The sequence below is a fragment of the Corylus avellana genome, chromosome ca5 (genome assembly GCF_901000735.1).
Source record: "Corylus avellana chromosome ca5, CavTom2PMs-1.0".
In the NCBI taxonomy this organism is placed as follows: domain Eukaryota; kingdom Viridiplantae; phylum Streptophyta; class Magnoliopsida; order Fagales; family Betulaceae; genus Corylus; species Corylus avellana.
In genome coordinates, this window is record NC_081545.1 from 4,726,016 (window position 1) to 4,738,450 (window position 12,435).

Genomic DNA, 12,435 nt, shown 5'->3' on the forward strand with positions numbered 1-12,435 from the left:
AAAGAGGTGGAATATCCCGTAATGAATCTAGAGAATTAAATGCCACATGGCGAGTTCTTTGAACTACTTTTTCTGCATTTGGATTTGAAATGATGCACTCATCCCCTGCTACTAACTCTGCAAGATCGTGAATCAGGTCAAGCATTTTGCATCTTTCTATATCACCATATGCATTTCTTTGTATGTCTTGGAAAAATGACCTCCAAAGCAAATCCATAAAATACTCGTGACCAATATCTTCAAAACGTCTGTTTCTATCTAATGAATGAATAAAGCCTTGAGCTATCCATAGCTAAATCAACAACTTCACAGCAATTTCATGATCTTTTGGAAACAACAAACAAAAGGCAAAACATTGCCTCAATTGTGATGGGAGGTGATCATAACTCAACTTAAGTATTGGAAAAATATCAGTCTTGTTGAGTTATTTTGTAAAGTTCATTGTTTATAAAGTACAACCAATCCTCCTCTGAATTTTTGAAGTATAACATACTCCATATGCTCCTTAAAGTAAGAGGAACTTGTGCACACCTTCGTACAATCTCCCTTCCGATTTCTACTAGCTTTGGATTCCTTAGCTCTTCCCCATCTTTGAATGCCATTTTCTTAAATAAATTCCAAGAATTGTTTTCAGATAGACCTTCTAAAAGATATGGTGACACCGTGCTTGTAATCTCTACAACTGTTTTGCTATCTGTAGTAATCAAAACTTTGCTTCCCCTCAGGCCACCCACCAACAGATTTTTTAAATTGAACCATCTATTAGGATTCTCATTCCATACATCATCTAAAACAAGTAAATATCTAATCCGATCAAGTTCCGCTCAAAGCTGACTTTGCTACAAATCCATCTCAAGGCTTTCGGGTCTCCTTTTAGTTGCACATTCTATGATCTTTTGAACAATAGTTTTCACGTCAAAAGGATCAGTGACACACACTCACATTCTTAAATCAAAATGCCTTTGGACCTCCTCGTTATTGTACACATACTGAACAAGCGTGGTCTTTCCTTGTCCACCAATTCCAACTATGGGAATGATGGAAACATTTTCTTTTTCATTGGAATGGAATAACTGCTCTTTAATAGCCTTCTTTTCACCCTCTCTTCCAATGACTTCTTCCTCACGTACAAAAGAGTGTGTATCTTCTCTTTTCCTACGCAAAAATTGTGTCCCTATGAGGCGCTCAGTAAAGCCAAATTTGATCCTATTAGCTGCGACTTCATCCAGTCTCTTTCTAACTTGCTTTATCATGTGACCCATTTTAAAGCCATATGCAAGCTGGTTTGATTCGGAAAAAAATATGCGTTGGTCATAAGCAAAATATGGTCCATTATGAAAAGTTGAAACAATTTTTTGGCTGTGTAATTAAGGAAAAGATGAAGGTCATGTTATATTTGTTGTTATATTTATAATCACCAATTCAAATATAATCATTGTGCTAGTTTTAGAACTCCCCTATGGTTGGATATTTTGCATGTATATATATAGACACACACACGATGGAAAGGCGGCCACAATTATAATTTCAGTGTTTGGGACTGCTGCTCCTCTGCATCCAAAAGCACAGCTAGGATAGTGGAAACCATATTTCCTAGCTTTTGAAGCTCATCTTTGAATCCCCATAGCAGCCCAATCTCTTGGAGAGCTAGAGGGCCCAAACTCTTACTGATATTCGCAGCAGTGTCGAATAGAATTGCCTCGGCCATCTCAAAGCCGCTGTTGAAGTGTAAGGGTGTATTAGGAAGATGTGTTTGGTGTATATTTGATAGCCTAGGTGTGGCCATTTGCATTTATCTCATACTTTAGAACCTAGCTTCAATAGACAGGTTAAGCCCTGAAAGGGAAAAGTAAAAGGAAGGTTAAAGTATCAAGCATGGGATCACCTGTGAACCCATGCTTGATACTTTAACCTTCCTTTTTACTTTTTCTTTTTGGGTGTGTCCTTAAAGTATTGAAGGATTTAAAATATGAGCTGTGGCTTGTGAGCATCTTTGGTTCCATAGAAATAGAGCTGCTCATGAAGGCAATATACTTGGCATCATGATCTATTATCCTTATAGAAACTAATACTAATCTAAAGAGATTGAGGAAAGAGATGAAAGAGATAGAAATAGAGGTTAAGGTGATTTGGCCTATGGACTATATCCACAGTTAAAGCTTTATAGGCTACCTTTTTCCTTAATATTTGATTTGAGTACAATGTGATTTGAATAATTTTAAATACAAACATATCCCTTAAATTATGGTTAATAAATATTATCTAAATTTTTTGATTTAGAAAGTACAAATTAACATTTATCACAGATGATTTATATCTTTAACATGCTCTGCAACATGAACGCTCTGTTACCAATTGTTCATCTTGAATATCCAGTGGCTGAAGAATGGCTGCTATAGGTTGAATTGTAATGGGCCTAACGGCTACTATGACCAAAATTTGGACTTCACCATTTGGAATCAATCTTCGTGTTAGCCAAAAAACTTTGATACCAAGAGATTGAGAAAAGCAATGAAAAAGATAGAGATTAAGGTAGTTGACCTATGACCTACATCCAAACCTTAAAGCCTTATATGCTACCAGTTTCCTTAATATTTGAATTGAGTACAAGTCTTTACTTATTGACCTTTAAATATGATTTGAATAATTTTAAATAAAAGATTTATATCCTTAACAATCCTCTTCCATCAGACAGGCCACTATGACGCACGACCCAGCCTGGAACACACAAATAATCCCAATCTTGGGATGGGAAGCAGCACCATTTGTTGTTGCATCCATAGGCTAGGCTTCTGTTGACTCCTCACCTTTGTCACCATTTTTACCTGCAACACACAAATAATCCCAACAAATAACAATTACATTACATAACTGAGGTTAATATAGTTCTAGTTTACCAATTATCATGTTCCATCTTACTTTTCTTCTTTTTCTTTTTCCCAAGGCTAACAAGGCCTTGATTTCGGGATCATCTGTTGTCTTTGTGGGCTGCAGCTCCTGCAGAGGATGAGATGCGACTCCATTCGAACCATCTGGCATTAGCAAAACTGTGAATTTGATGTGAGCAACATAATCTCATGCAAAACCAACAACCCATTGTTGCAAAATTAGCAAAACAAACATCAACTGTGTGCGTGTGTGTGAATCTGACCAGGGTTCTGCTTTTAACCCAGATACAAGTTTCCTACCGGCAGGCTTCTCATGAAGAACAGGATATGGCTGCAAGAGTTCATGATTAACACATTCACCAAAAGACAATGTTTTTAAAAAAGCGGTGAAGGCACAACACACCTAGCTATGAATGGCATGGGAGGAAATTTCTGATTTATTTCACTGAAAATAAACCTAGATGCTTTCATCTTCGAGTGGTAGTTCTTGTCAAACTGCTTCAGCTGATGGAGAAAACACATTCAACATTTTTGCAGTCATAAGCAGCAGCAACCTTCTGAATTGCATCAGTTACATCTTTCTTCTGCCAAAGAACCAAGATTTAGGGAGAAAATTGATTAAAGGAGAAGGTAGGAATTCACTTTTCCAAATAAAACCACGGTAGAAATAATCACTAACTTTAGATTATAGAGATTAGAAAGAAAAGACAAGAAGAATGGCAGCCATATATAGCACTCTACAATATTAGTATATTACCTTTTATCATTTTAAAATTTGCAAATACTGCAATATTACTCTGCTATCCATAGTCCACCACAGAAAGAAACTAAGCAACCTGGCCCAACAGGCTGAATTTTCAAGCACTACATACACAATTTTCAACACTAGATTTTATAAAAGCCCATTTAGATATAACAGAACCATGAATATAAATTGCAAAGCATATATGCAAAGGCAGCACTAACAAAAGCACTGCACTAACAAAATTGAAGCATTGCACTAACAAGAGACACATAAACAGAGTGGTTGGCTAACATGATCTTCAATTCCAGTCAATACCCTTGGAGCACAGCAACAGATTTCACTTGAAGACAAGCAAGCATTCTCACTGTCTTTTGGAATTAAAATGCTTTCAAGCAAGTGGAAGAAACCTGCAAATGCAAAATACTTGTTAGGTGGCTTTTAAGGACAGCTGGGATTTTTTATCATGTCTTTTAAGTTCTAAATGCTGATAAAAATTGCTCAACAAATTGTAGGCAGAATAGTATTTGAAAATTCAAATTAATATGGTTAATTGAATTCCATGTCCCCTTTCACAGGCTCAACATGCTTGCACCATTTACTTACCCGATCTTCCTCATCATGACAGTGCTCTGTATAGTTTCCATTGTTTTGTGTACAAGTGAGGCTGACATATCCGAGAATATTGTAGAAATCCCCCAATGATTCTCACATCCACTTCATGAATTGATGTTTTTCTATGCACGTCTTTGCTGACCATCAAAAAACCAAATAATAAACTCAATAATAACTCAAAATTTTCCAATGAAAACAGTAAAAAGTTAAAATCAATCCACCAACAATGACTCCGGTAACAATAATAATAAAAAGAATCTTTCTGAATGTGCATTTGATTATGAGAATACTCAAAGTTATGCAAAAATTTTATTGAGTTTCTATGAAAATTTGGGATGGGATTGACTTCCCTAGTCTATCATAATTCTTTTATTCAATCACTGGCATGTAAATATAGGATTTTTAAACACAGAGAGAGAGAGAGAGAGAGCGAGAGAGAGAGAGAGCATACTTCTGCAACACTCTCTGTTGATTCCACATCAATGATGAGATGAGCAATAATTTTGATGATTTCTACCAGTAATCCAGGTCTATCAGCTATCTCTATATAAAGTAAGCTGTAAATTGGAGAGAAAAATGCATAATAAGATGATAGATCAATGCACCTATTCCTTGCAAACAATTGTTAAACTTCATTCAAACTCTTTGGTCCACAAGAGAAACATAAAAATGAAGAACAAATTATAATGCTAAAAGACAACTTAATCACAAGTAGCAAACCTCCTCTTAGATCCATCTTCCTTCACTTGTATCTGAGTTGCAATATCACATCAAGCTGCAGAACAAAGTCACAAACTTCAGTTCAACTTTGTAAAGTTACAAAAAAGCACATGAAATTGAAGTTGGTTGAGCTTACTAGATCATAGCCATGAAAACTCTGATTGATCCCCACTGTATTACAAATTATACTTTCTATTGAATAAGGCTCAACCATGGCACCACATGGAAAAAGAGGAGAATATTTGATCAATAAACAGAGGACTAATCAATGGAGCCAAACTTGAAACATCCTCTGAAGAAGATGGGAAAACATGATCAAACAGTTGCTGCTCAAGCTGACAGACCTGAAATTTATGTCAGTTTTTATCAAAAATTATGTAACTATCACATACTCCCTTCAAAATCACAAAGTTGTTCCCATTTTTCTTGTTCATCAAATAACAGAGGAAGGCATAAAAATATAAATGGATTTCCAATACATATTATCTCATCAAGGGACATAAGGTATCATGCATTCAGAGTATAAGAATAAATCTTAAATCTACCCCATAATCATAAGATACCCAAATATTCTACATTAACAAAATGGATAATAACTCCTAATATTCAAACACTAGTTGCACATGTCCAGATTTAAATATCAGGATCGTGCTTCTAATCCAAACAAAGCCATCAAACACATTTTAAAAATCATATAGAAATCCGGGAAAATACCCAAACAACTCTTGATCCCAACTCCCAGCTCCCCACCTCTTTCCCAGGGTTTCCTTCAAAAGGGCAAAAAAGAAGACCTTCATTTTAAAGCTCCCTTCTTGGCCTCTGTTGTGAAATGATATTTTTTCAATCAAGGAAGGAGTGAGTTAAGTGAAAAGGACACAATTCCCAGGCAAGAGGAAATGGAACATGGGACCAGGGGCAAAGACATATAAAAGTTACAGGCCAACACGTAGAAGAGGAATTGTCTCCTTTTCGGCAATTGACATGGAGCACCCTTTTCACAAACGCCTCCTGATCCACTCCAAGGCTAATATCTACTGCTTCAGCTTTCAGCACCTTATGATCTTTGAGAAGATAATTAAAAGACCAAGCCTTAAGATGATATTCCAGGAATCATACAGATTTTTCTTAATTTTTCCATCTCAAATTCCCGACTTCTCCACTTAATGCTTAGCTGCAGAGTGAAAAAGTTTCGAGTTGGCTCCAAATCTTAAATCTTTGTATGCCAGTGCTTCAATTGTATCTGCATATGAAATCTGATAAATCAAAAATGCTTCAATTGCTTCAATTGTTTCTGCAAGTGAAATAAGGAAGAAGGAATAGCATTTGACATTTTAACATTGGTATACGTATCACTAATACAATTCCACCATTAGATAAAAAAGAGAAACTCAATTATACCAAGTCTCTTTGAAGAACTGAATTTGTCTTATACAAACAGATTGTAGAAATATCCACATGATCCCCACAACCCATTTGATGAATAGTTGCTTTCGATCAAAAAACAAAATAATAAATTCAACAATAACCCAAAAGTTTTCAATGAAAATAATAAAAATGTAAATTTTATCCATTCGTTCAATAGAATCTACATTTGACACTGAGAAAATCCTAACAGAGTAATGCAAATTTTTATTAAATTTTTGTGAAAAATAGGGATGGGATTGGCTTCCCTCATCTATTAATTATAAGTCTTTTACCTAATATGTGATGCTACCGTTTGTAGAATTTAAATTTCAAATGGAAACGAAGGAAATGTTGAAAAACTAAAAGAAGAAAACAATACTGGAAATGCCATTGAAGTGAAAGATAGGAAAAAATACCATAAATGTTTGAGCTCTGTACAAATCGGATTGTGTGAACTGTCCATACGTGAAACTAAATGATTCCTACATATGAAATCAAATAAGATATATATCAAAAGCCTGACAGAGTAAAATAAAGTGGAACAACAAGAAGAAGAAAAATTATTGTCTAATTGGTGACTTAAAAACCTCAAAATATTGGCGAATTCGGCTTTCCATCCATTCTTTGATACCATTGCCGCCTTTATGAAAGTTTGGGACGTGAGCAATCTTTGGCCAATCCTCTCCCGTTCCTTGTTCACATCTTTCCTCCAAGCAAGGACACTCCGCAATTGTCAAACTACGTAAAGAGGTGAGGCGGCGCATACCTTCGGGCAGTGATATTAACTTCGGACAATTTACGACTTCAAGCTCCTGAAGTGAAGTGAGATCGCCTATCCACTCTGGTAAAGACACCAAACTATGGCAATACATAATTTGAAGCCCTTGCAGAGTGGTAACATCTCTAAGCTCTCTTGGGAGAGAAACCAAATTTGGAATGCCAATGATAGATAGATGACCAAATCTTGTAAGTCCAAGGCCATGTGCGCCATCTTCATTCTCATTGCTGATAAGTTCTTCGCAGCAAAGAATAGACAGATTTTCAAGTGAGCTGAGATGTTGAAAGAGTGGAGAAATTGATATTCTCATTTTACGACAATCCGAAATCACCAGAGTCTTAAGAGAAGTGAGGTTTTGCAGCCACTCTAGTGGCAGATATTCAAGTTCCTCTAATTCCACAAGATAAAGATACTTCAATTTGGAGAGATCAGAAAGGGGAGAGGAAGAGGAGGGTGTTGTTAGAGACATCATAGGGCAATTCTGTATACATAAAAAAGAAAGGGAAGGAAATGAAGGGAATAATGGAAGATGATCTGTTTCCCTCGTCTTTCGCCATCCCCTCAACTTTGGCAAATTCATAAGTGTGAGAAATTTGAGGGGTGAAGAGGACACGTCACTACCATCATTGCTTATGTACTCCAGCTCACTTAAGTTACTAAGAAAAAGACGCGTGAGAAAAGGGAATCGGTCCAATGGTGGGATATGTTGAAGCCATTTACAACCCGATATTTGAATAGCAGTCAAATTTGAGAGCGAGGACACCCAACTAGATAACGTCACACCTGCATACCCAAATATAGATAATAATTTCAAATTTAGGTGCGGCCGAAGGTTTTGCAATAGTTGTTCATCATTTGCAATTGCCTTATCACATTCATCACTAGGTTCTGAGTCCCACTCTAATATCAGCCATTGAAGATGTTGCTTCCTCTCCAAGTTTGTAGCCTTTGCTTCTGATGGAGAAGATCTCGAGTGCTCTAAACCCTTGATCCATAAGTCTCCTCTCAACTCATCTAAACCATCCAGGTCCCCTAGCTCACCCATTGGCTTGGAGAGAGAACTTTTTTTCTTCCCTAAAATGTATAGGGACAGTGTTTGGAGAGCGGTCAACTTTCTAAGTCCATGAGGCATATGCATCAAGCTATTACACCCATTTAGCCCAAGATGCCTAAGGCTGATTAAGTTTCTAGTCTCTTCTGGCAATTCTTTCAATTTAAGACAATAGTCAAGTCTTAGTGTTTGCAAATTCTGCAATTTAGTTATAGAAGCAGGGAGTAGTTTGATATCTTTATTCCTAGACAGATCTAGAAATCTTAAATGCTCTAACTTGCCAATGGAATTTGGCACTTTTTGAATACTTGACTGACTCAAATTCAAAGCACGCAAGCATTTAAAACTTGAAATAAGTATATTAGAGACTGGCTTAATCAACTCAAGTACCGCATTGTTCAAGTTAAGCTCATCATCAAGTCTTGGAAGTATTGGAATGCGTAGAAGAAGTGTTCTCATTTTGTTAGGCTTGGGCAAAAGAGCAAGAATATCTGGTAATGAATCTGAAGAATGAAATGCCACATGACGAGTTCTACCAACTACTTTTTCTCTATCTGGATATAAAATTGTGCACTCCTCACCTGCTACTGACTGTGCAAGATCGTGAATAAGATCATGCATTTTGCACTTTTCTATTTCACCAACTATAGTTCTTTGTACGTCTTGGAAAAACGACCTCCAAAGCAAATCCATAAAATATTCGCAACCAATATCTTCAAGATGTCTATTTCCATATGATGAATGAAGAAAGCCTTGAGCTATCCATAACTGAATCAACAGCTCCACTTCAATTTCATAATCTTTTGGAAACAACGAACAAAAGGCAAAGCATTGCTTTAAGTGTGATGGGAGATGATCATAACTCAACTTAAGTATTGGAAAAATATCATTTTCTTGTTGAGTTATTTTGTAAAGTTCATGGTTTTTAAAGTATAGCCAATCATCTTCTGAATTTTTGAAATATAATAGACTCCCAATGCTCCTTATAGCAAGAGGAACTTGTGCACACTTTCGTATGATGTCCCTTCCAATTTCTACTAGCTTTGGATTATTTGGCTCTTCCCCATCTTTAAATGCCATTTTCTTAAATAAATTCCAAGAACTGTTTTCAGATAAACCTCTTAAAGGATATGGTAAAATTGTACCTGTAATCTCTGCAACCTTTTCGCTACGTGTAGTAATCAAAACTTTGCTTCCTCTTAGGCCACCCACTAACAACTTTTCCAAGTTGGACCATGTTAGACGATTCTCATTCCACACATCATCTAAAACAAGTAAATATCGCTTCCCATCAATTTTCGCTCGAAGCTCACTTTGCAATGGATCCATCTCAAGGCTTTTAGGTCTCTCCTTAGTCGCAGATTCTATGAGCTTTACAATGATAGCTTTCACGTCAAAAGGATCAGAGACACATGCCCACATCCTTAGGTCAAAATGTCTTCGAACCTCCTCGTCATTGTACACATACTGGGCAAGTGTGGTCTTTCCTTGTCCACCAATCGCAACTATGGGAATTATGGAAACATTCTTCTCATTCATATTGGGATCGAATAATAGCTTTTTAACATACTCCTTATCATCCTCTCTCCCAATGACATCTTCCCCATGTACAAATGAGTGTGTATCTTGTCTTTTCATATGCTCAAACTGTGTCGCTGTGGTGTGCTCATTGAAGCCAAATTTGATCCTATCAGTTGCAATTTCATCTAGTCTCGCCCTAATTGCCTTGATCTTATGACCCATTTTAAAGCCATATCCAAGCTGGTTCGATTTGGAAAAGAAGATGCGTACCTGTAATACTCTCAAATATTTAGTATGGTCCATTTCAAAAAGTTAAACATTTTTTGGGCTATATGTGTAACTAAGGAAAATATGAAGGTCATGTTTGTAATTGTTGTAAGTTTAAGTTAAGAGTTTTTTTTTTTTTTTTTTTTCTGGTTGTTTTATTTATAACCACCCATTCCAATCCGTTCACTGTGATAGTTTTAGAATTCCCCTATCATTGAATAGTTGGGTTTATAATGGGGGCCGATAATTTATGTAACTTTTTTTAGACGCCATTTGCTCTTTGGAAAGATGTCGCAACTTAATTAACTGCACATTTTTTGCATATGGTTAGTACTCTTACAAATGAGACTGTTTTAGGTAAGACTCTATTTATAGTAGTTGTAAGGATAAAGAAAATTGACAAAACAAAGGAATATAAAAGCATCTATATATGTCAACATGATACAGGAAAACATTGTTACTGTAAGTCTGTAACACCCCATATTTGATATAAGTTAGTACGAGTTTTGGCCCAATGTCTTGGGCTTTAGATATCTGAACCAATGTTATTGGCCCTAGTGAACGTAATAAAAATTGGATCAAGGAACCTAAAAGAGATTATAAGAGATAATTAATTTCTTTCTTTCTTTCTTTTTTGACATGTCCACACAAGAGGGGGGGAGGGGTTTCGAACTAGTGACCTCCGCTTCATGAGGCGTGGTCCCAGCCGATTGAACTACCTCTTGGGGACGATAATTAATTTCTTAACCTAATGGACTAATCCATGGCATAGTCTTATCCCTAATGATGGGCATAATTTAATGTTTCATTCATAATTTTGTAAGATGTTAGTTTATAACCAGAAAGCTATTTAAGTCTATGTGTACAAGATGTGTTGATCTTTTTGGAAGAAAGTATTGTCCTTTAAAAATGACGTTTATAATGATGTTCATTCATGAAATAGACATAGGATCTAATACCTAAAGCCAAAAACCAGAAACTTTTATAGCCAAAAACCTCTTTTCAATGGCTCATTTGAGTGGTAAAAAACTTCTAAACATAACCCTCAAGCGGTGTTAAGACTATATCAAGAAAATAAGTAATTTCTCATATATGGCATCAAGAGGAGCTTTGGGTTAAATCTGGAAATTAAACTTTCACTCCATGGCATGTTTAGGTGGCCGGGTATTTGATCCAAATTTCGTCAAGTTAAGAACCTTAGATATATGTGTTGTGGACCAATGGGCCAAGTGACCAAACTGTAGTGCTCTAATTTAGGTCCATTTAGTGAGTTGTGGGCCTTATCTGGTTTACCTAGTTAGGAGGAGGTTCAAATGGGCCATTTCTTACCCAAGCCCCCATAAAAACAATTTTGAGATTTTTGGAAGAAAACTAAACCACTTTTTTCGTGAAATTTCAAGATTAACCCTACTTTCGTTTATTTATTCAAAAGTTATGAAAATATTAATAGAATGAGCTCCTAGAATATGATACATTTTAAGGAAAAAGAAAACTTTATGTTCGGACCAAGGTACAAAAAAGAAATAAACATTAAAAATATTTTTTAATAAAGAGAAAAGAAAAGAAACTTTAGGGTTAAGTTTTTAACTTATTTCTAAGAATAAAACATCTCTAATAATAGAGGGAAGGTTTGAAAGGTCAAGTAACTTAGGAACGAATTTTAATCACAATTTACGTCCCTAGTATAGGGATAATTTCGCTAAACCTTACTATTCACATTTTAATAGTTGTCGCCTAAGTACAATATTGACTATCGAGGTAATTTGTACTCTTTGCCACTTCTAAATGCATGTCAATTTAAGTGATTATTGCTTATATATATATATATACCAAAGCAATAATTGGGTTTATGATGAAATTATCTTGAGATTAGAATTTCCATACCGTTCAATAGTTGGGTTTAACATTATAATGAACAAATTGTTGTTGTTGTTGAGAAATTTTAAACTACGTAAAATGATATATATTTGCTTTGGCTTGTGTTGTGATAAATATTTGTATGCAGGTCTGGGAATGCTTTAGTGACAGACAACATCATGTGCACATTAATAAAGAATTTACTTGTTTTGCCATCTTCTTATCCCGTGTCATCAGTTGTCGGCGTAGAAGTTGAGTGGAGTAGTCATCCAGCAAGTCGTCGGCGTCGTACATGGCATCCTTGAGCTTTCGAAGCCAATCTTTGATCGCATGGTTATGGGCCTGCTTCTCCTCCGAGTCCAAAAGCACAGCTTGGATGGTGGAAACGGTGTCCCCGAGCTTTCGAAGCTCATTTTTGAAACCCCATAACACTCCAATCTCTTGGAGAGCAAGAGAGCTCAAACTCCTAATGATGCTCCCAGCAGTGTCGTAGAGAACTATTTCAGCCATTTGTGGGTTGTGGGTGGTGAGTCAAGTAAACCGATCTTGAGGGAATTATTGATGATGCAGAGGTGTATGGGATATATTATTG

At 36.1% G+C, this 12,435-nt stretch overlaps 1 protein-coding gene and 1 long non-coding RNA gene across 2 annotated transcripts; both read right to left on the reverse strand.

The window, feature by feature from the left end:
* Positions 1-2,592: 2,592 nt before the first annotated feature.
* On the reverse strand, positions 2,593-5,091 carry LOC132182628 (uncharacterized). Its single transcript, XR_009440317.1, has 6 exons — positions 4,966-5,091; positions 4,697-4,802; positions 4,237-4,382; positions 3,292-4,040; positions 2,920-3,047; positions 2,593-2,825 (listed from the first exon to the last, which is right to left on the reverse strand). It is a non-coding gene; the product is annotated as an uncharacterized LOC132182628 (long non-coding RNA).
* Positions 5,092-5,213: 122 nt separating this feature from the next.
* On the reverse strand, positions 5,214-12,435 carry LOC132182627 (putative disease resistance protein RGA3). Its single transcript, XM_059595930.1, has 3 exons — positions 12,048-12,435; positions 9,344-9,989; positions 5,214-5,309 (listed from the first exon to the last, which is right to left on the reverse strand). The coding sequence occupies exons 1-3, from the start codon at positions 12,351-12,353 to the stop codon at positions 5,296-5,298; spliced, it is 966 nt and encodes a 321-aa protein (XP_059451913.1). The 5' UTR covers positions 12,354-12,435; the 3' UTR covers positions 5,214-5,295.

What these genes read in the sequence shown, in the direction of transcription:
- LOC132182627 (XM_059595930.1), bottom strand. Translation starts at nt 12,353, where the DNA reads ATGGCTGAAATAGTTCTCTACGACACTGCTGGGAGCATCATTAGGAGT. An exon ending in ATAAGAAGATGGCAAAACAA is followed by an intron (nt 9,990 to 12,047) that starts GTAAATTCTTTA and finishes AGAGTATTACAG; the next exon opens with GTACGCATCTTCTTTTCCAA.